Here is a 27,503-nt window from a genome sequence, read left to right on the forward strand (position 1 = left end):
CAGCGCACTCCAAGGTGATGAGAATCTAACGAAGTCGGCTTGGTGTGACGCAAAGATGAGGTATGACAGAGGGTACAGCTCTGTGCGACGGGCGATTAATCTCCATGGACCAGCGGCACGATGAGAGCAGGTTCAGCAATGATAGTTACATTCACGAAGGTGTATATGTATTACGTAGTAAAAATAAGGTTATGTCATAATTCTTTTTTGTACAAATTCAAAAATCTAATTTTTAAAAAGTTGTTCAAGTTGGATGGTGAAATAGTTGATTCCCTATACTTTCTCAAATATTAAAACTAGTCTTTCTAATTCACTTTCTTTCTTCCTCTCAATAGTAACAACTAACACTCACATACATCATCAAATTCTCAACTTTCTATAGGACATTCATAACTTCTCATCTTATTGTCACTCGTCTCTCTTTCCTCTGCCTTCATCCCTCTTTCACAAATTTGCATCCCTCATTTTTAGGATTTTTTATTTAAATTAATTAAATATATTATTTACCAAAATTTGTAAACCAGAAAGTATTTATTGATATATGCAACATGTCACATCTCGAGTGCTGTGACCCAAAATTCATTAAACATATATTTCGGTGACTGAATATCTGAAATATGACACAAGAAAATCTAAACGCATCCTGAATGCACTTTGGATATGGCACAAATACGACAACGGATGTTCGGTATCGAGATACGTCCGCTAAAGGAACGTGGTCATATTACCCGAGATATACATAGACGACTATACATAATGGGTGCAGCCGAGATATTCACTCATTTGTGAAACTTTTTAAACTTAGGTAACTTTTTAACAGGATCGTGTATAGTGCTAAGGAGGCATTCTTACAAAGATTATAATAAGACGGGAATTTTGTTATACGACTCTTTCTAATTACCGTAAATCTGAGTAATCGCCTTCTACTTCGTCATCCACACTTTTTGATGGGATGTCTTAAAATGATAATTTTATTGCACTGCACTTTGCAACTAGGAGGATAGAAACATAAGGATTAGCATGTATTATTAGCAGGATGACAGTGCAGATCAGACTACTATCTAATTGAGCATGGATTTGAGACTTAGTTAGTGCCAAACAGATATGCCCCCCTCCAAACTTATGCACCTCGCTACAAAATTACTCATAGATCTCATTGTTTACCAGTAGTTCAAATTCTGTCGAAGTGCTACACGATGACTCTATGAACACCCAACAGAAAATTGCTTGCATCGACAATGGTATTTCAGCCTATCCAACTCCAAAATTCTATATTCAATGTTCTTTCGAATGTTATAGTTCTTTACTGCTATCAAAACAACAACCCTACTCCTGAACCTGTGGCCCACTCGAAATTGATACCGCATCCATATTATAATCTTCCCCATTGCTAAGGTTGAAAGGATCATCCAGCTACATTGTGTTCAAATTGAAAGTGTGGTAATGGATTAAAACTTCTTATAACTGTAGAATGACCAAAGTGGGAGGAAGAAGAAACCGAGAACCTCTATCAGTTGGAGTCTCTGACACATACTCTTTAGACGAATCACTCTTGTTGGACGACCCAGTATTGGCAACATACTCTGAATCTGAGTCACTATCATCCTCTTTGATACTATCTCGAGGCTGGGCGAAGTGAATAGATATTGCCTCCATCAGAACTACCTGCGAGATGGAAGAGGACGACCCACAACCACTGCTAGTATCATGAACCACAGTATACCACTCCATCACATGTTGCGGTAGTAGCCTAACATGTGCATCGAACATTACCCTCACATGTTGATCAACTTTGAGCCAAAATACCTTGTTAGTAAACCCTCTACTCAGCAGTACTTATAAAATATATATGCAACTCTTCCAACCTACTTGGAACTTATTGTCCTCATGTTGTTTAGTATAACATTTTTTAGCACATCTAGAGAGTCAACACCGGGAATGGATTATCTCAATTTTTTTAACAATTGAGGGAGTAAAGTGTGATCTTCCACCATTAATTTGATAAGTGGGACCAAAAATAAATATGAAAGAAAAAACAATAAAGGGTTAGAGATCACGTTTTACACTCTCAATGTTTTTTAACAATTGAGAGGATCCATTTTCACAACTACACAACATCTTAATATTTTTTACTCTCAAATATCACACCTTTCTCATTATTTTTTATTGTCCCATTAGGATAAATTACCACAAAAAAACTTATTATTATCCATGTGTAATTAAAGAAAAAGTATAAAGACTAAGAGTAGAGAAATGGATATAGTGTGACTATGATTGAACTAAAAAGCTCTTTATATGGAGTTTTTTTTTTTAATGTAGTCATCTAAGATGGAGAGACAGTTAGATAATTAGGTATGTATCTCGAATTTTGTAAGCCATTTTCTATATATACATATTTTAGATACTATGATTCCATTTCTCTAATGCACATATCTCAAGTACAAAGTACCCGTTTTTGTCTTTGTGCAATATCCCAGGTGTATCTGGAATATATTCAGGTTTTTTGTGTCATATTTCAAGTTCTTAATCTCTCAGATATGTGTGTAATGAACTTCGAGTCATAGCACTCAAAATATGACATATCGCGTATATCAATAAATACTCTCTGTTTTACAAATTTCGATAAATAATATATTTAATTAATTTAAATAAAAAATTACTTTTTTATCTGTTTATATTTCTATTCCAAGTATCAAATATGTTTAGTTTTTCCGTGTCTTCCGTTTCAATGTTATAAGACACAAATCAAAGACATCTTTAAACTGTGTTTGGTTTGTGTATAATATAAAACACCCTTAGATATCTAATCTACCGCACTTTTTAGCTCTTTCACTAATACTAGTACACTGTACACTACCACCGAAGCATTTACATGACTCACAAGTACTGATAGAGATGGTGGTGCCGATGATAATAATAAAAAGAAAAGCTAAAAAGAGAATGGAAAAATTAAGACAAGTGACGAAGAGAAATAAAAAATAACATTAAAAAAAATTAAAATTTATATTTAATATTTTTAAAAATATAAAATAAATGTCTATTATGCCTTTTAAATTGTGTCTTAACAAATGAAGGACAGTGGCATCACTAGCACGTGACTGTCTATATGTTTTAGATGCATAAACCCACTTACCAAACAAATCCTTAAAATGCATTTATTTTCATTGCAAAATGGTTATGATATTTTTTAAGCCAAATAAATCGAGTACTGTTCATATTTAGTTATTTACACCAAAAATATCATAAGAACTCAACTTTATTATTGTTATTGGTCATACTAGTCACTAGATGACACCTAACATACCAACAACCTTGTGGAAGAGGACATCCAATATCAATTAGTCGGCAAATTCCAAATTGGCATACAAAATTCCAAGCATATATATACGAAAATATCATTTTAATTATTTTATGAACACACCAAAATTTTGATTCAGAGAGATGTTCTACTACAAAAGAGTGTAGTTTCCATGGAAGCTTCAATTCAAGGCCATAAAACTCAGCCATGGATTATTTACCGAGTCTAACAAAATAGACAAATACGCACTCTTATTTTTATTATTATCATTACATTTGGCTTCATAGTCAAGTCACCGGCGCATAATAGTATCCAAACTCGGAATAATAAATAAATAAATAAATAAACAATAGTATCCAAACCACCGTTCATCCAACAAAATCCAGATGGTGTTACCTACATAGGATTATGGGATGGGGCGACATGGAAGAAATTTCTCTAACAATTTAACAAATTATATATAACTCTTCTCCACCTCCTTTCTATTATGATATGATGAAAATAAATTAATTCTTAAGTATGCTACTAAAGACCTTTTCTTTCTTTAAAGAATTTGTTTTCTTTTGAAAAACTAATATTAGTTTTGAGAGTTCATTATTGTCAACATTTTAAAAAAAATTATACAAATAATCAATTAGTATATTATTATATTAATAAAAACGATTAACTTTTAAATTTATTATTTAAAAAGTTATTTAATTTGAATGCATAAATTTAATTGAATAATTGTATAAATATAAATTATAAAATAAACCAAAATGCATTAATTTCATAAAAAGAAATTGTGAGTTAATTAATAGGTATTCAACACTTCTCAATATCAATATTCTTTTCCTTTGAAAGTTCTCTTTCCGCTAATTAATATAATTGAGCCAATAAATAATCAACAATATTAAGAAAATTATATAACCTACAATAATATACGTACATATAATATTTCAATATTATTTGGATGTTTTGAATCATTACTAAGATGATTTAATAATATATCAAATATTTTTTAATATGCTGTTGCTGTTGCATTTTGCATACGCAACATATTTGTGTCATATGAAGTAACATGGTTTCTTTTTTTTCTTTTTTTACATTTTTCGTTATTACAGCGATGCATCATGCATGCACCGAATAATTTGATTAATTTCACAGCAAAAGCGTTTCTGTCATTCCAATTTCCATGTATTCATTGACGGCACATGGAAATGCCTCCTAAAACTACTCTTTTATTTCTTACCATTTTAGAACCATTCCCCGCTTCAATTTGCGGTGAGTAACGCTTCAAACTATTTATTTATTTATTATACTTTTAGTATATAACGTGAAATTAATAATTTATGGTTGTAGTTTTTATCATTTTTTCTTTTTTATTGTGTAATTTTGGTTTAGAATTATTAAAAGGTAATACGTGAAATAATTTGTTATTATTATTATTATAAATTTTGATTATAAAATTTTGACAATACTTAAATAATATAACTAAAAATAATATTACACTTTTCAAATATTACACACATTCATACTATTATAATTATCAAAATCATAGATTCATAGCCATCATAAAATGCAATATGTGTATATCAAAAATGATATTTGCATTTGCATATTAAGAATAGATTGGGAAAAAAAGAAAAAAAAGGAAAAACTTAATTAAATGTTATGAAGTACGAATATTTCATTGAACTGTTGCGTGTCAAAACATATTTTAGATATGATATTTATCGACATTCGTCTGAAACACGTGTCTGTTATATTCAACTGTATTTTACTAAAAAATAAAATTTTTTTCTCTAAATACATTTAGATACTTAAATATCATTACGTATCAATCTGTCCAATCTTATTTTTAATATGTATTCTTAAAATACATTTAAAAATATTATATATTATTATTTATTAAAATAAAAAATATTTTAAATATTTTATATAATTAAAATAAAATAATTAAAATAATTAAAAAATAATTTATATTTTAATATTAACAAAAAATATCAAAATATTATTATAATTTACCAAAAATATATTTTATATTTTATATATATTATCTCAATATTTTATAAGATTTTTTTCCTTGTATCATAAATTAAATGTAATTATGCGACTTGTGATCTTACGCGCTTTGAAAATCCATTTGTTTGTCCAAACTCAAAAACTTTATTGCTTTTTAGTTTTTGCTTCAGAACATGTTTTCCATTTTTACAGCATAGTTGCATCTTTTCGACACTTTCCGAGACTCGTTCATTCATTTCATTTCAAACTCTCTTCAAAGTTTGTTTCTTTCCACAAAATCTCAATCTGGGTTCTTCTCCTTTATCCATTATTTTCCCCTTTCAACTTGAAGAAGAAGAAGAAGAAGCAGCAGCAGCATGAGCAAGAAGAACCGGAAATTCAGGGATCTTCATGGAGTTCTTAGCTTTCTAGCTTTGTGCTTGTTGTTTCAGAGCTTTGGTATATGCCACTCTTTGAACGAAGAAGGTACCTTTTCTTAGTGTTTTCAAGTTTTTGTGTGGATCAAAGGGATTATTAGGAAAAGGAGCTGAAGAAAAAAAAGTGGGGTCTTGTGTGTTTTTGCAGGTAGAGCTTTATTGAAGTTGAAGGAAAGGATTGTGAGTGACCCTTTTGGAGCTTTGTCAGATTGGGTTGATGATCAAGTATCTGTTGACCCTTGCAATTGGTTTGGTGTTGAGTGTTCCTCATATGGAAGAGTTGTGGTCTTGTAAGTTCTCAAATCAGTATTTACAATTTGCTTTTGACATTTGATCTTCATATCAGAGTTTGATAGGTTTTGTGTCTGTTCTTTTGGTTTTCGTTTATTTTTTCCCAAGCTTATGTAAGTACTTTGACTATTTGAGACTCTTCAGAATCATGTAAATATATGATAAAATCTTTGTAATTTAGATGTACCTTGACATTGAATTGAGTGATCGATTGGTCGGTGGTGGATGGTTGATGTAATAATTTTGGAATATGTCCTTTTAAATCAAATGAGTAGTGTTCATATTGTCGAGGAGTCCTTAATCATGAGAACTTTTGCTTTTTCTATTTGGTTGGCCAGGAATTTAAAAGATCTTTGTCTTGGAGGAACTCTGACACCGGAGCTCGCGAACCTTGCTCATATAAAGTCCATGTAAGAAACCAATCATTACTTGGTTGCATTTTACATTGCGGATTTAGGGCTCCTTCTGAATGCTTTTATACTCTCTACTAACATTTTGATAATCTGTTACAGTGTGTTGAGAAACAATTCTTTTTCCGGAGTAGTTCCTGAATGTATTGTGCACTTGAAAGAATTGGAGGTTTTGGATTTGGGCTACAACAACTTCAGTGGACCTCTACCTGCAGATCTTGGGAGTAATATTTCGTTATCGATCCTGTAGGATTATACTCTTGAGACAATTCAATTTTACACTTTTCAAATGCCTTTCGCTGCTATTTACACAGTTTCTTCATTTTGCAGTTTGCTGGACAACAATGATCTTCTTGGTGGGTTCTCCCCTGAAATTAACAAATTGAGTATGCTTTCAGAATCTCAAGTAGACGAAAAACAATTGATTAATTCTGATAAAATGCCGGCTTGTACAGAAAGATACGCCTCATGGTATGTTATCAAGCATTTGAAAATGGTATACTTGTTTTGTTTCCTATTCTCTTCTTTGATTCACAATCTTAACTTTTTACATCTTTTTAAAAGGCATGTTGGCCAAAACAGTTTACGGAGGCTACTGCAATCTCGTGAGCATGGCGATATTCATAATCGTGCAGCAGCTAATCCTCTTAGCCCTGGTCCATCCCCTCAGCCAGATCCTTCTTTAGCTTCCCCTCGGCCGAGTCCTGCTTCTGCTCCTTCTCCCTCACAGTCAACTCCTCCTTTTGCTTCTCCATCCCCATCGGAAAAACCACAACCACGGCTAAAGCCTGTTTCTCGCAATAGAAACAATTCTGTTGCTCCTCCTACTGCTTCACCACATGGAAATAATTCTGCTTCCCCTCCTACCGGTTCAACTTCAGGCTCTAAGATACAACCTGAAACCAAATCATCAAAGAGTCATCTAGCTGTTATCTTGGCCGGAGTTCTGGGTTGTGCTGCGTTTCTTATTATTTCGAGCATTGGGATATATCTCTGTAAAACGAACAAGGTAGCTACTGTAAAACCTTGGGCGACAGGATTAAGTGGACAGCTTCAAAAGGCATTTGTGACAGGTAATTCTACACATTTATTGTAGTTCAGTTCACTGACATGCACACACTGCATTAAGAATTAGGAGCTTCGACTTGGAGCTGTATTATGTTTAATTTCATCATATGAAGGTTTCTGCATTCATTTTCAGGTGTGCCAAAGTTAAAGAGATCCGAGCTTGAGGCAGCATGTGAAGATTTCAGTAATGTAATCGGCACTTCGCCCATTGGTACAATTTACAAAGGGACTTTATCTAGTGGTGTTGAAATAGCTGTAGCATCTATTACAAAGGAAGACTCCAAGAATTGGTCAAAGACTTCAGAAACGCAATTTCGGAAGAAGGTATGCAATCACTAAAAAGGAAAAGGAAAATGCAGCATTTGTTCTTTCAGGTTGTCAATTTAAGTAGTTGTGTCAAAGCTAACTTTATAAGCAATAATGGTTTCAGATTGATACACTATCGAAAATGAACCACAAGAATTTCGTAAATCTTATTGGATTTTGTGAAGAAGAGGAACCCTTCACCAGAATGGTGGTCTTCGAATATGCCCCGAACGGAACACTATTTGAGCATTTACACAGTGAGTACCTATCATTTTGTTTATGCCATTTCGTCGAAAGTAAATTTATGATTTTGTAGACACCAATTCAAATATTTAACTCTCAACTCTGCTGGTATTATACAGTATTTACTTCAGTTTCTGGTCAAGATACATTCAGTTTTTATTGAAGTTTGTTCTATTACTCAAATTTACCCTTTAGCCATTCATATTAGGACTAGTTTGCTATTAATACGAACTTTGCTGTAACACCATATATGATTATTGAATTACTACTATAATTTTCAACACTAAAATGTCTCGATTTTTTTCCGGATTGCATCTTATCACAGTTTAGAAGTTAACAGTGTGAAGGAATGTTGAAAAAAACAAAAGAAAAAAAAATATGAATCTTATCTAGCTGTGTTTATAGTGGCACAATGTTCAAACCTCTTATTTCACAAGGAGTGATGAGCGAAATTGCTGTTAGGAATGTGAACATGATGTTTTGCTGTATTTTATTTTCAATTTTGGAAGCATTAATTGTTGCTTTTGAGGAACTTCTTTTAGCATCCTTCAAGTAAAAAACTGACATAGGAATTTGTTGCGAATTTCAGTAAAAGAAGCCGAGCATTTGGAGTGGGGAACAAGACTTCGAGTTGCAATGGGAATGGCTTACTGCTTGCAACATATGCACCAGTTGGACCCTCCAATGGCCCATAGCAACCTTGACTCTCAAGCTATCCACCTCACCGACGATTATGCTGCCAAAGTATCAGACTTCAGTTACCTGAATGAAATAGTTCCGGCCGACACAAAAGCCGGTGCTAGAAAACACACCACTGACACTACATTAACAAGTAATGTTCACAGTTTTGGAGTCATATTACTTGAAATAGTAACCGGCCGGCTTCCTTCCTCAGCAGATAGTGGCTCTATTGGAGACTGGATGTTGCCCTTCTTACAAGGCAACCGCCGGTCGCTCAGCGAAATCATTGATCCGACACTATTGTCTTTCCAAGAAGAACAGCTCCAGGGAATCACTGCTTTGATAAAGTCTTGCATGGATCGCGATCCACAGCAAAGACCAACAATGAAAGAGGTGAGTGAGAGATTGAGAGAGATAACGAAGATTACGCCGGAACAGGCCGTTCCGAAGCTTTCACCACTTTGGTGGGCAGAGCTTGAGATTTCTTCTTTGGATGCAAGCTGAGTGAAATCTTGAAATAATGCAAGATTGTAAGTATTGGATCTTTTTACCAATTTTTCCATCTTTGAAGGTACGAAAAAAGGTAATCATGCGTTAGATTGATACAAATCTTGTGTATCTATTGTAGGAGTGGCCAATCACTTGTACATAAGGGAGATTAAGGGATGAAAAAAAATGGTGATTTTTTTGTTTGTTTATTTGGGTGCTTTGTTTAATTATTATGGTGTATGAAATTGCACTAACAAAAATGAAAAAAACAAAAAAAAAGGTTCTATATATCGGTTAATTTTTCGATTGGTGAATTAAAGATATAAAAATTTCTTTATTATGTTCTTCCAAACAGAAGTGACATTTTTCTTAACACTGCAATTTTTATATTACGTGTATACAAAAAATTAATTATTAATTAATCACCGCATATAAAATACATTTTTGACATATCAAATTTTTTTATTATATTATTTGATTATTTTAATAATTAATTATTTAATTTAAAATTATATTAATCAATATATGTATAAATATATTCTTACCCATATTAGTTGATTTAGAAATTAATTTTTTTGTGTAGTCTACTCATCTACATATGAATTGTTAAACATAGGTTTCTATCTCAAGAATATTTTTTGTGGTGTGACAAAGTTGAAAGTTTGTTTTGTAGTATATTGGATTGAAAAAGTCAAAGTCAAAGTCTTCTAGAGGGCTAGTTACTAATATAAACCATGAAGTATGAAGATGCCAATTATGAAGCGCCAAGCAAATACAACCTGTCAATTATAGATAACAGCAGAAAATTTCCGCGGCATTATTGCTGCTCTTTTTCAATAATGCTATCTCCAAATCAAAATAATTATCATCTTAGACAGAGTAATACATAATAAATTAATATATTCAAATAGTCTATTATTTTTAATTTTAATACATTATTTTACGCAAATTGTCATGAAATCATTTTTTTTTAAAACTTAAGTTAATACGACGATGATTATTATATCTCTAATAATACATCCCTTTTAGATAAGAAGATTTCTTAAGTTTGCGTAAAATTTTGCATAAATTTTTTTTTGTTCACTTTTTTTTTGAAATTCCTTTATGTATTTATTTTTTTTTATTATAAAAAATATTGGTTAGACTCTTCACCACATAAATTACATGTAAATTGTAATAGGTTTAAATGAATGAAATTCAGATTATAATTTAGTAAGGGTTACTTAGAATGAAAAAAATAAACGTTAATCTAAAAGATAATTATTCTCTTATTTTTATCTCTACAAATTTTATGAGATAAATCATATTCAATTGGATGTTAATTTAATTAAGACGAAGAAAAAAACATGATGGTGATTGCTTTTGCTATAAGGAAGTTGCTAATTTGAAGATGACGTATTTGACCCAAGCACGTCCAATTCTGCCCATCCTTATGGAAAATTTTGAAAAATCATATGCTAAACATACAATTAAACATACAAAGATTAAAACGTTTTTGGTCTATTTTGAACAAAAATAATATGGATGCCGTCAATGTCACTCAAAACTTTCCCTTGAGTTTGTCTTTATGTCATATAATAATATATTTGTTTGTTGATACAGTCAAATATATATCTATATATATAACTGACGACATATGTTTATATATTAAAAAAAATTAATTTTGATACATTATTAGTATAAAGTATTTTTATATGTGTATTCAGTAACATAATATTATATTAGTAAAAATAATAATTTTTATATTAATCGCATAAATAATTGTTCAAAAGAACATATGTGATTAGACAGCTGTATAAGACGTTTTTCATTGTCAACACATCAAAATTAAAAAGAAGAAAAAAAAAAAGATTTTGTTAAGTGTTAACAGTATATCAAGTATTCAAGTGAGATTATTTTGGTATGTGAAATAAGGTGCACATTTTAAGTTTTAAAATTTACATCAATGATTAAAATTTAAAAATATTTAAAAGATACATAATTATTTAAAAAACTCATGCACTTTTATATTTTACTTTTGATTATTTATGTAAAGTATAATGGTTAAGATTTATCGCTATTATCTACTTAATATACTAAAATTTGGTTTTTTTTTTAACTAATGAAAATGAGGTGTCACTTTCTCTTGAACTTATTTTCTCTTCAAAATAAATGTATTTAATGAATAATGCATAATTATACTAATTTAGGAAAATATCTTTATTATAATTATATAAAATCAATATTTAATGCATTATTAAACTACTTATCAATTATTAATAGAAAATATTTTTAATTATTTTAATAAATAACGCATAATTATACTAATATAGGAAAATATCTTTATTATAATTATATAAAATCAATATTTAATGCATTATTGAACTAATTATCAATCGGAAATATTTTTAAACATTTTAATTATATTCATTTTAATTATATTGATACCCTTCTAATTCTTATTCATTATCTAATGATTTTATTAGTGGCAAATTGCTAACCTATTTATATTGATAATAATAATAATTTTATTAGGATAAATATCAAATTCTATTCCTAATATAAAAATATAAAATTTAATTCCTTCTATTTTTATTTTACCACTATAAAAGACTATGTATACTAGAAGAAAATATCATTCGTTTACCAATTACTCTTTCATTGGATAGTTTTTACAACAATTCTTTTTCTTCCTATGAGGTGTCATTGTAAGAAGGCAATTATCGTGAACACAAACTACCACACTCTCCAACTTCCGTGCTCATCATTCGGAGCTATATATGATATGTTATCCATGAAGTATTTATAGACCATGGTGTTATCATGGATTGAAGGTTGTGATAGGCTTAGAGAAGGGGGGTTGAATCTATGCCTTCCTTTTACAGTTGCTGTTTTGACCCCTTTTAAGCAGAGCTACGAATCTGATTCTGTTTGAACTCAGCATCGGAAATTTATGAGACAATTTATTTTTGTCTCATGAAAAACAGAAAACAGAACATTACAGAGAAGAGGAAGCTAACACCAGCATATATCCTGGTTCGGTTGCTTTGTGCTATGCAACCTACATCCAGTCTCCTCCACAAATATGGAAGAATTTCACTATAGTTAACAGTATTACATACACCAATTTCACACTCAAGTTCTAGCCTAACTTGACATTGGCTATGCTAACACCTAACTATCTTCTCTTAGTGCTAACCCAACTAAGAAAGGGAAACCAAACAAGTACAAGATACAAGACAATTAACCAACCTACAGAAATCTGAAAATTAACTCTAGGCTTTTCTCTCAAGTGTATCTCTCAACCTTTTCACTCATGGCTTTTTCTTAAGCTTTCTCACTTTGCCTTTTCTCTCAAGAAATTACAGAAAGATAAGCTTAGAAAAGTACATTACAATCAGAAAAACATGAAGGAGATTGACTTCATCAACAGCCTCTAAGCTATGTGAAAAACTAGCTTTGCAAACTTCTGAATTTGTTCTTCAGTGTTGGCAGAATGCTTCTTTGATAGAGAGCATTGTCCAAGTAGAGGAACTTCACCGGGAATACTTCACAGAACTCAACTTCTCAAACTCTGGTTTTCTCTCCTTACCTTGAATGAACAGCAAGCTCTTCTTTTATCTCCCTGCATGTTCCTTGGTTCTTCCTCCAAGGTCAACATCTTGAGCCTTGAGCTTCACCAACCACAGATTCACTTTTTCTTTTCAATCATCAAATTGGAACCTTTCCTTCTGACTTTTTCAACTTGACCGAAAGCCATGAATATGTAACTGAACTTGTTTTCCAATAGTCAACTAAAATCTGAACCCTTGAATACCAACTTGGTCCCCAAGTCTTGATTAAGACCGTAGATGCACAGCAGAATAGAGCAGATAGCAATTTTCCCTTCACAGCCATTTTCGGATAGAGCAGAGAGTAGGGAAGAAAAGGATGAAGATCTGATTCATGCAAGATGATATGGTTTACCTTTCTTAAGCTTGATTTAGCTTGGGATTTCTGTTTTAGCTTCTGTGCTTCAAGCTTCAACTCTCTCTCTCTTGCTTCTTTGGTTAATGGCTTATGGAAGAAGCTTTTCTTCTCTTTCTCTTTCTTGCTTTTTCTGAAATCTTGATGTGACTTGATTAGAAGGAAGAAGAACGTTGCTTTGGTTGGAGCATTATGGTGGGAAATGAAAATCAATTCGGGTTTGGATCATGTAACCCGTTTGGCCCATCTGATTTCTTTGGCTTCTTCCTTTGCTTTTGCTTGGGCTTTTTATTTTGCTTTCAGCCCAATATTCTTTGCTGAATGCCTTTTATTCCATTTGGGCTATTACCATTTGGCCTGCAACAATAAACAATTAGTTAATTAGTAGATATAATTGATCAACACTAATTATTTATTTTGCTCAAAAATAATGTTTGTCATCATTAATTAATTTAGTTAATTTCTTAACTCAACATGGATGCATAAATAAAAAATGTTTCGTATTTAAATTTAAGTCATTTACCTGTTTGTAGTATATTATAGTTTGAAATTACTTTCAATTTGTGTTGTGTAATGATATTATGCTCTACTTTAAGCTTTTACTTTAGAACTGTATTATGATTTTATCTCATCATTTTTTCTTAGATATCAAGTTGATATATTTTTATTTATTATTATTATTATTGAAATGGATGTAATATGAAATGTACCAAAAAAAACTCTCACACTCAATTTATTTTATTGTAGTCTTCTATCTATTTTATTTCTTTTTATTTTTTTTTTTAATTTTTTTTATTTTTTTAATGTTATATAATTCATTAATTTATAATATACATAATAAAATAGATTATTTATTACTTATAACGTTAATTTTTTTAAAATTTAAATCCGAATAATTATATATTTACTTTTTGTTATGAACAAAATATTATTAATAATAAATAATAATTAACATTAAAATAGTACCGTTTGATTTTCAAAAATTTTTAAAATTAAACATAATAAAATCCAACCATCTAATTTTTAGATTGTGAATAGAAAAAAAATAAAATGTACCCTCCAATCTTTCTATTTTACAAAACAAATCTGAATTTATGTAAAACACTAAAACACAAAAAACACCAATTATTATGTAATATATAGTTTTATACGTTGCCCTCCTATATATACAAAGTTAAGCCACTTTTATAATTATATAAAATTATTTTTAAAAAAGTTCCAAAAAAAATATATATCTAATTTATTGTCACTTAAAAAAAAGAAAAAATATCACATTTAATAATATTCGGATAAAGTAGTTTAAGAGGTGAAGTAATTTTAGAGATTATTTTTATAATAAAATATTGTGTTTGGTATTTAAATGGAAGGATTTTTAGATTAAAAACTTCAATAAGATTTTTAATTACGTTATACAATATTATGTTTCGAACAAATATTTTCAAATTCAAATATTTTATATGCATGATAATTTTAAAAAAAAGTTTCAATTAGATTTATTTCTATTACATATTTTTTTATTTTAATCAAGTAAATATATTATTTTTATTTATAAAATTTTTGTATGGGTAAAATAATTATATTACAATAAAGTTATGCAGTCAAATAATTTTATCAATTAAGTCCTAACCAAATTAGATATGCTTGTTTTTTTTTATATATGATCATCGTCGTCCTCTTTTTTAATATTGTCATTGTTGTTTTTAACTTTCTTTCTTTTTTTCATCGTCTTCGAGATTCTTTTTCTATACGTTTCTTCTTTTTCAATAATATTATTATTGCTTTGTGGTTTGTGAGTCTAGATATAAGAGTCAACTCATTTTTTTTAATTTATTATTATTCCTTGACTACTTCATAGAATAAGAATGTATTTTTCATTTTTCATCGAAGTTGATCCTTTTAAGGTATAATTTATAATTTTTTATAGTATTTTTTATATATTCATTCTATTATATTATTCTTTTGATAATTTAATGATTGTTCTTACTCCAATTTATTCTTTTCATCTAATGTTCCAGTGCGATTGTGTTTTGTCGCAATAGTTTACAATGCACCACATCTATCAAATACCATCTCAAGTTGTATTCACTGATTCATGTTCTAATTACATGCATGTAAGCGTCCAACGAAGGGACAGTAAACTCTATTTTACCGAAAGATATGATAGTTGAATCTACTCACATATTATGACCAACCTAATGGAATGTAGATAAAGTTGGTTTTTTTGAGAGGAGCTCGATTTTTTATTGAAGAATTGTTTCGACGGAGCTTTGTAGGCCAAGTTCAAGTTCTATCCCCTCCATGTTTTCTACGTCTGCCCGAAAATCTTTAAAGTGGAGCACATAATGAGATTGAATTCCCTCCGTTTAAGTTCATTTTTGGTAAATTCATGTCAAATTCGAAGATGCAATTTCAACAATTGGTAATATATTCAAATTTTCTTATTTTAAACTTTTCATAATTAAAATAATTTTATAACATATTGTGAATTTTTTTTCAGAAATTACCGCATTCTTTTGCATCAATAATGCAATGCCATTGAAGGGAATAAATGTTTGTAGCTTATTTACCAAGGGGATGGTCTGAATTTGCAAGAATTCTAAATGTTCGAACTTATGATGTTGTTTCAATTGGTTGTCGTTACGAGAATAATTCTAATCTACACGTGTCAACGGACTATAATAGATTAAATATTATTTAAGTAATTTAATTCTAATATTAGTATTTGATTAAATTAGTTTTAGAGAAATTTAAATTGTTACTTCAATTTATATATTACGACTATTCTTCTTGGATATGTTATTTTTAAATTTTTTAATATAAATTTTTTTTCGACTTTTAAGTTTGTTTTCTTTCTTAGATATACGTATCACTTTTATATTTCAGATTAGTAATGCAATTATTAAGAAAGGTATAATTCTTCAATAGATTAGAGTGATTAAAAGTTTAATTATATTGTATGGACACAAGATTAATTAATTAAGATTAAAGCGTGATAAAAGAAAAAGAGTCACGATACATAATTTTATTTTTCTTGCTAACATACGAAGATATGTGAAAAAAAATTAAAACATCACTATTTAATTAAAAAAAATTGTTAATCTTGATTATTTTTCTATCACATGACATTTATTATTTTATTTAAAATTTAGAATTTTCTTGATCTAACATTACATTGAAAGAATGACAAAAAAATGAAAAAAAAAACATGGAAACATTCTAAACATAATTACGGCTAATCTTTTTTTTTCTTAGTTTTCAAATATGTTATTTGTTTTATTTATTTACAGTAATTACTAAATTTATTATAACTGTAGTACAATTATCTTTAAACTATTAGTATTATTAGTATATTTTTAAAACTATTGACATATTATAAGTAGAATTTAATTTCGATGCACTAGCGTTTTATATACACAGTTGTGCAAAATTCATCCGTTTTTTTGAATGATTATTCACGTGGTCAATGTGAAAGATATTTGTTTTTATTAATGTGTCATTACGTAATTGGATGCACGTGTAAAACTACTTTACACTATCAATACATCAAAATTAAATTCTTATAAATATTTGTAGTTCATATTTTAAGTTAATTTTATAAGTACACCATTTCACAAGTCAAAAACAATTCTTTTTAATAACTTTGTAAATGTTAATAGTTTTTATATTTAATTTATTTTGTAATACAATAAAATTCATTGTTCAATCAAAAATTATTTGGCAAAAATATTTGAGAATGATTTGGTAGAAAGGAAGGTCTATGTCTTCTCAAATTTTGAAATTGAGAAATCAAGCGGAATATATCTTTTAAAAAAGAGTCACATATAATACATACAGTCGATGATCGTAAAATTTCGTATAATCATTCTGATTTACTTGCCCATGCTGATATATTGAAACAAACAAATGAACGATTCTACTTATTTGGTACGTAGTTAATTTATATCAAACCACACAAAATTATTTTCATTATAATTTTAAGTTTTGCCAAAAAATTGTATAATACCATTATTTTATCGATCAAAAATTTTAATAGTTTATTTGTGAAAATATTTAAAATTGTATTGTGACTTTTTTTTAAAGATATATCCTTTTATTAATATACTATTGTTAGTTTTATCGTTTAACATAAAATAAATCAGTAAATTCTCTTTATTTTATACACGTACAAAGTTAAAATTCCTTATGTTATTCACTCATTTGTTCTTAATTTAGTACTTTTAATTCAATTCTTTTTGTTCAATTAAATATTATTGGACTTTTGACTGACAACAAAAAACTTATATCATGGTAAAAAATAGAGAAAAATGACCAGTACATTGTGATTGATCTTTATGATTTGCAGTATGTAAAATTTTAATATTTTAATATGAATATTTCTTTTGGTAATAATTATGTGTTGTGGTGCAATTTTTTTCTTTATGTATTACTACTTACTTCTCTTAATTCTCGCTTTCATTCAGAAATAAGAAAAAAATAAGATGCACGCTGTGAGATCAATTTACAATCCAATTACTTGATCATCTATGTGATCACCAAGCAACCAAATGTATTCTGTAATTTATAAAATTTAACAAAGACATTGATAAACATATTGGTTTCGCATTTATTTATATATTTTATTTATTTATGTTATATTTTTAATTATATTATATCTATTTTTATCAATATATTTTTTTAAAAAAATATCGTTACTGTTAGCACATGGTGTATTAAATAAATTAAATGATAGAAACACGTAACTATTTTCTTTTTCAGTCAAAATTCAGTAAAATATTATAATTTAGACTTGCAATATCAATATATTAATAGTAAAGTGGAAAAAAATGTAATATCATATCAAAGAATTTTTTTTTAAATCATAATTGTAATTTATGATTAAAATCATAATTTAAATATTTTAAACGGGATAATTTTATTTAGAGAATTCTTAATTTAAACATAATTCTTATATACTTAATACCTATATTTAATACCTATATTTGAGTTAATACATTTAATACTATATTTAAAAAATACGAACAATGCACATCATATTACTTATTTATTAATTAAATTATTACAATTCAAATTAATTTTAATAAAATAATTTAAAATTATAATTTCAATCTTATCACGTGCATAGCACGGGTTATTACACTTTTTCTTATAATTAACCACTTTGCTTATTTGATATGCTTCTAAACTTGATAAATGGTTACTGAAACTAACTTTGTTAACTAATAATCACTTGCAAAGGGAGTTGACTCTTTCTACTGTGTCGAATATATTTCAAGCAGGTGAAGCAAAACTAAAGCTTTAAGTCAAGTCATTAGACATTAATATTTTTGGTCAAATATACATACTCCTAAGGCAATATTACTCAATTATGCTAAAATCCTTTATATGAAAACCCCCAAAAAAGGTTAAAATCCTTTCTGCATTAGATTAGAAGCATATTCAAATTTAAATATACAGTATACCTTTCTTATAATAAAAGAGATGAATCTGGACTGAACAATAGTACAAGTCAAAAAACAATGGGGATAGAAATGTAAGATAACAAGGACAAATTTTTGAGTCACTAGCCGCGCCTAATGGCTATGCTATATGAGTTGGTTTTGGAGGTTCTTGAGAGGACAATTTTGGTGTGATTAAGATAAACAAGTTGTTTGAGATTTTATCATTTCTCTCTAAGCTCTAGGTAATTTGTTGAATGTGAGAGAAAGAGAGTAAGACATACATTATCGTTGAATTATTGAATGTGAGAAGAACGAGAAAGACACAATAATTATGTGTTTTATTTACACATTAGAACTTAGTTGTGTTTTATTTAAACTCTATTTAAAAGTTATTTAATTAAATAAGTGAGCTGACTATTTGACTGTCTAAGTTAGTTCAGAAATTAATTTATATAACCTAAAAGATAGAATTTTGTACATAATTACATGATATACAACCAACCTATTATAACGGATCTTATATTATCCTAGCTTATTTATTCACAAATATTCTAATAATATGCACCAAATAAAAGACGTATAAATTTTCAATAGAGTTAAAAGAAATTTTGGTCTTTTGTACTAAATAAAAAAAAGTAAAATGAAAGGTGGTCTCTATAATTGCCTTAAATTTTGAATCTTACATATTTTTTGTTTGCTATAAATCTCTCTGTAAATTCTTAATATTTAAGCTTTGATACTCAAATTCAAAATAGATAAAATGATAAGAATCGATGTTTTATGAACAGAGAGAGATCACTTCTATGTGAAAAATAATCAACAAAAAGTATCACTGAAAAAAAGAGCTTAGATGTAGAAACCCAACTAAATTTATAGATTAAAAAAACTAAAATATAAAATTACAGAAACCAAAATTAAAATCAATAACAATTAACAACCCTATTGTTTAAACCTTTTCAATATTATGATTTATCCACATCACGAAAATATGTACATGATGAACAAAGGTGGCCTTCACGTAGATACATAAATTAACATGACAAACATTTATCAGTACCAAAGTGGAGGGCACGTTGGTCTACATCATCAATGACCATCAACTATATATAAACATACACCAGTTTATGAAAATGCAGCTTTATTTCTAGTCTCTTAACTTTTTCTAGTTATTTCACTTTCACACCCCGCCAAGTTATGGCAACCGTACACTTCAATATCCTTTCTATCTTGCTTCTTATAGTTGCATTCCCTTATACAGAAGCTGATTATAATATTGTTCCAAAAACAACAGAGAAGAAAATAGAGGTGGTGGTGGAATCCATAGTGTACTGTCAAAGTTGTGAGCACCTTGGAACATGGTCATTGAATGGAGCAAAGCCAATTCCTTCAGCAAAAGCAAGTGTAACCTGCAATAGCCATAAGGGTCATGTTAGCTACTACAAGGTCTTTGAGACAGATAAAAATGGTTACCTATATGCACCACTTGAAGGGTTCAAGATGGAGAATTATCTACTTGATCACCCTCTGCACTCTTGTTATGTTAAGCCTATTTGGTCCCCGCTTGAGAGTTGTAACCTTCTCTCAAATTTGAATTATGGTCTGAATGGCGCTTTGCTTCGATTCGAGAACAAGAGATTGCGTGGAAGCAAATATGAGGCAGTTATCTATGCTGCAGGACCGTTGGCTTTCCGTCCCTCTGACTGTGCCCAGGTTCACTACTAGGATCTAGTTGCGGGTTGAAGTTTTGTCAAAGAACAAAATAAACGGGGGAAAAGTTTCCTTTACACTTCAAGGCTTCCCTTTCTTCCAAATTCTCCAAAATCAAAACTCAACTCAAAAACACTTTTTTAATGTATCAAACAATTAGTCAATTACCCTTGACCCAAGCATTCATATATGCTTCATCAAGTTTTCTCTTCTCCCACCCCCCCTCTTCTGTTTTTTCCCTCTTGGTTTATCTTTGCTTGTAATATTCAATATGTAAAGTAGAGAGACAGAGACCGAAATAAATCCCAGTATTCTATTTGGTGTAAAGTGAAAGACAGAAATTAAAACAAAAATAAAACTCTAATTTAATTTGTACAAAAGATAAAATTAGAATTAATTAATTAAAATAAGAATATTTTAGGTATAAAATGTTATTAAAGTTTCAATCTCCGTCTCTAAAAATTTCAATTCCCTTTGTCCTCACTTTTTAGAGGTATTGAAATACTGAAATTTTGAAAACAGAGACAGAAATTTTAATACCAGTCTCTGAGCCAATAAACATGATACTGAGTTTCAGTCTCCCAATCTCTGTCCCAGTACTTCAAAACAAACGCTACCTAATTGTTTTATGCCTTTTTATGATGAGTTGAATTGTAATGCTGGTCCAGTCAGTCTTTGGTTTCATTTACATTTCTCACATTGAACTCTAAATTAGTAAATTCATAGGCAATTTGTATAAACCATAAACTTTGTTGGGGAATAAAAAGGACAACAGAAAACTCACATTTGGGTGCCTCCCAAAAATCAAATGCATATTCTTACAACTTATAAATTGTAATCATTGTTAATCAATCACCTTGCACTTAAAAATCCAATGGCATATTAAACATCTTGTTTATGTTGTCCATCGCTTCCTTTGTGTGGATAGTTGGCTCATATAACTCGCATTCCTTTGACTTTCGTGAAAATTTTGGTGGTGGCGCAACTTGTTGCTGCTCCATATCATCATCATCAGCAAGGATTGAAAAGCCATCAAGTTCCTTTCCCCTGTTGATCTCAGGAGCTTTCTCCAGTTTCATTGATCTTTTTTTCCTAACAAAATCCATTGGCTTTCCAAACATGTTATTTATGTCATTCATGGCTTCCTTCATGTTGATTGTAGGGTCCACCAAGCCATGGTGGCAAACATTCTCCACCTCTGGCTCATCCAAGATTGCAGAGCCAACAAATCTGCACACAACTGTATCCTCTCTAAACTTTGATTTATGGGAACTTTCTTCGTCTCTATCACTGGATTTTTCAGAAGGAAGATCCTTGGGATGGGGGAAAACCAAACCATTCGGTTGTGAAGCTGATGAAGTAGAATCTTCATGAGAATTCGCATTTACATCACTGGTCTCAGAGAATCCTTCATCATCAACATATATCTGAAGTAGTTCTTGGGGAGGTTGGCTGGCTTCAGTTCTCTTCTGTGAAGAACCAGTTGGTTTCATTCCATTATCCAAGTTTTCGTCAACAAATACTTCAAACCCATTCTTCATACTACGATCTTCCTTCAACTGATTTCTCTGTGATTTCCGGGGTACTGGGACTGTCTCTAATGGTGCCCGGAACATGCTGTTAATGGCATTCATGGCCTCCTTCATATTTATTGTGGGATCAACCAGTCCATGATGGCATGCATCTTCTACTTCTGATTTCCCCACAATGGCAGTGTCAACAAATTTAGATACAACTACTGTGTTCTCCCCCAAAACCCTTTTGCATTCATCTTTTCTATTCCTTACATTTCTATCATTGGCATCATTAGCTTCAGAACTCACAACTTGGGGTCCCTTTTGCACACCCTCAACACTGCATGCTCCACTGCTTCCCTCAATATTATTCGCAACAGAAGGGTTGCCTTTTGCAGCCAGAGCTCTTCTGGCACCTCTCACTTCCTGCTTCTGAAGGAGCAGAAGTTAGTTAATTCAATAATTAACTGACAACTTTTCCCGTACTCACTCCAGCCTCAGATACTGATCCAGCATGCAGCCGCCCACCATTAGATAAGATGTAGGGTCTTATCGACATAGTTCTTACAACCAATCGAATGGTGGAGGGATGTATGTTGACCTAGTGATTGGGGCAAGATGAGAACAGAACACCTCTCAACAAAGTAAAAACTAACAACGATGAAGAAATAAATGAACAGGTAGCCGATAAAATACATTGTTTCTCTTGTTTTTCCTACGTTCCATGCGCTGAAGGAATTGATCATATGATTTCTGCAACTCATTCATAGGCTCTGCAAGGCTGACCCAAAAATAAAGGCAATATGAGGAAAAGCATCACGAGTTTCATCACAATTGCTGATTTTGGGCAAAGAGAAACCACAATAAACATCCATATCAATTATAGCTAATTAATGTGGCAGTAAACAGAGGATGTGTTACGAGTTAGGATCTTAGAGAGGAAGAGAAAGGCTTGGTAACTAAAGCGGAATCCATTTTTACCCTTTAATTTAAGCCCTTCCCTTCTTTTCCCTCTAAGATTGGAACTCAGAAACACCCTAAATTGAAATTTTCAAAGTTCATTGAAAATAATAACTTCAGCATATTCCAATGGGAAACTCATTAAGGTCTTCTAGCTTCTATCCCCATTTCATGGCTAATTATACTTATAGCATCACTTAAAAAAAATAAAAAAGGGAAATAAAGCAAGATGCTGATTACAGCAAATAACTTACTTCTTCACTCCAAGATGGTACATCCTCTCAGCCTCATCATACTTCTTGCTTTTCTCATAGAAAAGTGCATATGCTTGGTAGAATTGACAGCGCTTTGTTCCAATATGATTAGCTTCCATTGTTCTCAAAAGTTCCCCAGGATCATCCACAAAGTCCATCTTCATTATAACAAAAAGGAATACAAAATCACTAATCAATATAACCATCACTCTATCTCAACCTAAAGTAATAAACCCTAAAAAACTAAACTTTTTCAAACCTTAGTTATGCAAAATGGTAAGAGAAAGGGGGTTACCAAGTGAAGCCAAACGCGAAGGTAGCGCATGTCGTTTCTGTAACGGCGATCGAGCTGGAACTTTTGTGCGCATTTCTGCAACAACACTGGTAGCTTTTCCTTGAGGGCTTCAGGGGCAAAACTGTCCTTCATTTTTCGGATACCCCTGCAAACGTTTGTAAGTGAGTGAAGAATTTTATTTTACTTCTTCAAAATCTGAACTGCAGAGAGAAAAAGCGAGAGGGAAGCACCGGAGCCATGGAAGAAGCGGGTCTTTTCCAGTGTAGTTGCTGGCTTCATTTATTATCGAAGAAAGCATTCCTTCGTGAGACATTTAGGTAGTGAATCGGCGGCGGCGGCGACGGTGAGGGTAGACGGTGGTCGTTGCAGTGATGATTTGGTCACTTATTCATGGAAGTAGTTTGAATTTGAGTCTGAGCGGCTAGGGGTGTTCGCGGTGCCTTTTGGTGTTCTCACTTTCACTTATTCAAACTGCATAAATATCCCCAAACAAAATTTAGAACCAAATAATTAGAATGTATAACCAAATAATTAAAACCAAGAACAAAAGAAATCAGAATAAAAATTAGAACACAATCAAAAAATAGAACAAAACCAAAACCCTAAATAAAAAATTAGAAGAAGCAAAGAACAGCCTAATATCCAAAAAACAGAAACAAAAATAAAAAAACGAGAGACATGACTAAAAATTAGAACAGCACCAAGAACAATTAATCATATAAAAATTAAATTAGAACAAATAATTAGAAGAGGGAAACGCAAATTACTTAAAGCTCCATTCCAAATGCAGGGTACGACGGAACCGACGACAGCAAGGAGACAGAGACTGAGCGAAGATGGTGACTGCGATGGGGCTAGACGGCTGAACAGAAACGACGGCGACTGCGCAAGGGACTGGCGCCTTGATGGATCCGGGCGGTGGAAGCTGGAGAGGGAGCACTGGACGGTGGCGCTGCGAACGGAAGGGAAGGCGTGCGCCGTGCAGGGCTGGACAGTGACGCTGGAACACCCCTACTGCCCGACGGAGAGTGGAGTGAAGTGAGGGCCGAGGGGCTGTGACGCTGTGTGTGTGTGTGTGATGTGACTCTCAGTTGGAGAGAGTGGAGAGGGAATATTTTTGAAATTTTAAACTATACTCGCCGGTTCGGTCTGATTTGGTTCAGATTTTTTCTTGCCCAATCGAAAGTCAAACCAAACCAATTTAAAAACCGAGAGAATTCTCTCGAGTGAAAAAAAATTTAGATGGTATCCAGTATTTAATCTCATTCTTTATTATTCTCTCTCTTCTATTTATTTTTAGTCCCACTTATAGAATTAAACGTGAGAGATCACACTTTATTCTCTCAAATATTAAAAAAAATGCGGAGGATCCATTTCCTCTAAAAACAACAAAAATTCAATATTTGGTTTTTAATTATTTTTAGTTCGGTTCGTTGATTTCTTCGGCTTTGTTCAATTTTTAACGCTTTATCTTTTGTGATAAGGGATGAGTTGGATGCCTATTAATACTTTGACGGCTCACTTTTTCAATGAAAGAAGGCTTTAATAAAGTTAGAAAAATCAAAGCTTAATATGTATATAAATAGAAAGTTAAGCCTCCGTTAATAACACACATCAATAACAAAACTTTCTTCTTTCTCTATACATTACAATAATATAAATTCTCTCTTTTCTCTGTGTCTTTGTGGGTCTTAAGTTTACAATATATATAATATTAGTAAATATATTAATCAGCTCTATTATATTGAGATAGTAATTGTGGTGAATATTATTACTAGAGTTATTTAATTATAATTTTTTATTTTATATTTATTACATCTTTTTTATTTATTTATTTATTTTATAATATATTATCAGTACGAGACTCTGATCAAATTTTAGGAAGACTCAGATAATAAATTTTCATTATGTCAAAACTCTCTCATCTTGAATTTAATGTTCTTGATATATCTGAAAATAACTACTTATCATGGATACTAGATGCTGAAATCCATCTTGATTCAATGGATCCTGGAGATACCTTTAAGACTGAAAATAGTGCATCCCAGAAGGATAAAGCCAAAGCCATGATCTTCCTTCGTTGTCATCTTGACGAAGGATTGAAAAATGAATATCTCACATTAAAAGGTCCTGCAGATCTGTGGAAAAACCTTGAAGAATAGTATAATCATCAAAAGACAGTAATACTTCCTTAAGCCCGATATGAGTGGACGCATTTACATCTCCAGGATTTTAAATCCATAAATGAATACAATTCAGCAATGTTTCGAATCACCTCACGAATGAAATTATGTGGGAAAAAGATAACTGATAATGACATGTCAGAAAAAATTTTCTCAATCTTCCATGCCTCGAATGTGCTCCTGCAACAGCAGTATCGAGAAAAAAGATTTAAAAAATAATCTAAGTTAATTTCTTACCTTTTTGTTTCTGAACGCAACAATTAGTTGCTTTTAAAAAATCATGAAGCGCGTTTAGCTGGCGCCGCTCCATTTTCTGAAACAAATGCGGTAAATCATAATCCCAGAAGAGGTAAATGACAAGGTTTTGACAACAACAAAAATTATGGAAAGAAGAAAAATTATGTTCACAAGAAAGCATCTCACCAGAAGTGGGATAAAGAAAGAAACAATGGACAAAATAAATCAACAGAGGATAAATATTTCTGTTGTGATGGAAATGGCCATTGGTCGAGTATCTGTTATACCCCAAGACACTTAGTCGATCTTCATCAAGAATCTTTGAAAAAGAACGACAAAGGAAAGGAGATGAATTTTGTTTCAAATTATGCTGGTAAAAATTACACCACTCATTATAATGTATCTGATTTTTTTGAAGATCCTGAAGGAAATATTGGTCATTTGATCAATGATGGAAAAGTTTAATATGTGGATTTGTTAAGTACTCATGTAAATAAATAAAATAAAATAAAATTATGTTTCATTCCCTATGAATTTGAATTTCAAGTGTGATGTATATAAATAATATTTAATAAAATATTTATGTTTATGAATTTTAAAATTACTAATGTGCCAAATTCTAAAATAATAATAAAATTTTTAGTATATGATACTATGTATAGTATTTTTTAGAAAAACAATCAAGAAAATAATTTTACTGCGCATATACTTATACTTATTTTATTATTATTATTCGTCTTTGAAAAAAATGGCAAGGACATATAGTGAAGATGTTTGCTTGTAGGTAGTGCAAGTTCGCATACTATTCTCAAAAGTAATATATATTTTACTCATCTTGTGCCAAAAGAAGAATAAGTTAATATTATTATTGGCTCAAGCATTGTAGAAGGCTCCGGAAGAGCTATAATTTTGTTTTCCAGAGGAACAAGATTCATAATAAATAACGCACTATTGTCTACTAACTCTCTAAGGAATTTATTGAGTTTTAAAGATATTCGCGGAAATGGATATCATATTGAAACAATGAATGAGGGACATAATGAGTACTTGTATATCACAATTCATTATTCAAATAAAAAGGTTATATTAAAAAAGTTACCCTCACTTTCATCAGGGTTATATTATACTAAAATTAGTGCAATTGAATCACATGTCATTGTGTTGGTCAAAGTAATTAAATTTGAAGAAGGAGTTATTCAAAGTTTAATGAGTGGGATTTCGGAAAGAAGTTGATATCGAAGAAGTCTTGTGTTAAGGGACATCGAGTAAAAGTCCGATTAACCTAGCAAGTCGAGAAGTTATTCGAAGAAATGGATCGAAGGTCTTGAGATTTAAAGGTTGTTTTTTTAGCCGTTACATGGTCAAACAAAAAAGCGGGAACAGTTACTCACATTTTCACACACGTGGAAGTTATGTTTTAATTCAATCGGTTAAGAAATGGCTATAAATAGAAGAAGGCTCGAAGATACAAGCGTTGGAACTTTGATTCAGAAATTACTCACGCACACTCATATCCCAGCGACATTCTGAGTCTGCTTCGAGTCAAATTTCTATAGGGTTCCTGATAAACCACTATTTTATGGTTTATCTTGTGCTTAATTAAGTGGATTTTATCAACTCTTTACCCACTTATTCATACTATTTGCATGGTTTTACATTTGCCGTCCTAATTATATGCTTTGATTGAAAACATGTTTCTTTGGACTTATATTTGCTATTATTAATCCTCTCTTATTACCATTAGATGCCTTGATATGTGTGTTA

General features: G+C 30.8%; 3 protein-coding genes across 6 annotated transcripts; 2 read left to right on the top strand and 1 right to left on the bottom strand.

The window, feature by feature from the left end:
* The first annotated feature begins 5,442 nt into the window (after positions 1-5,442).
* LOC130955463 (probable inactive receptor-like protein kinase At3g56050) lies at positions 5,443-10,135 on the top strand. 3 transcript variants are annotated; one of them, XM_057882312.1, is made up of 10 exons: positions 5,443-5,767; positions 5,867-6,008; positions 6,348-6,419; positions 6,522-6,665; positions 6,750-6,890; positions 6,984-7,492; positions 7,621-7,811; positions 7,918-8,050; positions 8,626-9,247; positions 9,880-10,135. In XM_057882312.1, the coding sequence occupies exons 1-9, from the start codon at positions 5,659-5,661 to the stop codon at positions 9,219-9,221; spliced, it is 2,037 nt and encodes a 678-aa protein (XP_057738295.1). In that variant the 5' UTR covers positions 5,443-5,658; the 3' UTR covers positions 9,222-9,247; positions 9,880-10,135. The 3 variants fall into 3 exon arrangements, with proteins under 3 accessions (XP_057738295.1, XP_057738294.1, XP_057738296.1); XM_057882311.1 differs by lacking the exon at positions 9,880-10,135 and adding an exon at positions 9,346-9,543; XM_057882313.1 differs by lacking the exons at positions 5,443-5,767; positions 9,880-10,135 and having other exon boundaries at positions 5,869-6,008; positions 6,522-6,643; positions 8,626-9,543.
* A 9,607-nt stretch (positions 10,136-19,742) lies between these two features.
* LOC130956398 (non-classical arabinogalactan protein 30) lies at positions 19,743-20,581 on the top strand. The gene has a single exon (XM_057883440.1). It carries the CDS (start codon positions 19,784-19,786, stop codon positions 20,309-20,311), a length of 528 nt encoding a protein of 175 aa, XP_057739423.1. The 5' UTR covers positions 19,743-19,783; the 3' UTR covers positions 20,312-20,581.
* Positions 19,937-24,174, bottom strand: LOC130956397 (uncharacterized). Of its 2 annotated transcripts, XM_057883439.1 has the most exons (7): positions 24,087-24,174; positions 23,550-23,790; positions 23,320-23,464; positions 23,025-23,182; positions 22,507-22,591; positions 21,153-22,242; positions 19,937-19,995 (listed from the first exon to the last, which is right to left on the bottom strand). In XM_057883439.1, the coding sequence occupies exons 2-6, from the start codon at positions 23,630-23,632 to the stop codon at positions 21,160-21,162; spliced, it is 1,554 nt and encodes a 517-aa protein (XP_057739422.1). In that variant the 5' UTR covers positions 23,633-23,790; positions 24,087-24,174; the 3' UTR covers positions 19,937-19,995; positions 21,153-21,159. The 2 variants fall into 2 exon arrangements, with proteins under 2 accessions (XP_057739422.1, XP_057739421.1); XM_057883438.1 differs by lacking the exon at positions 19,937-19,995 and having other exon boundaries at positions 21,052-22,242.
* Between the last annotated feature and the right edge of the window lie 3,329 nt (positions 24,175-27,503).

Source organism: Arachis stenosperma, chromosome 10 (genome assembly GCF_014773155.1).
Source record: "Arachis stenosperma cultivar V10309 chromosome 10, arast.V10309.gnm1.PFL2, whole genome shotgun sequence".
Taxonomy (NCBI): Eukaryota; Viridiplantae; Streptophyta; class Magnoliopsida; order Fabales; family Fabaceae; genus Arachis; species Arachis stenosperma.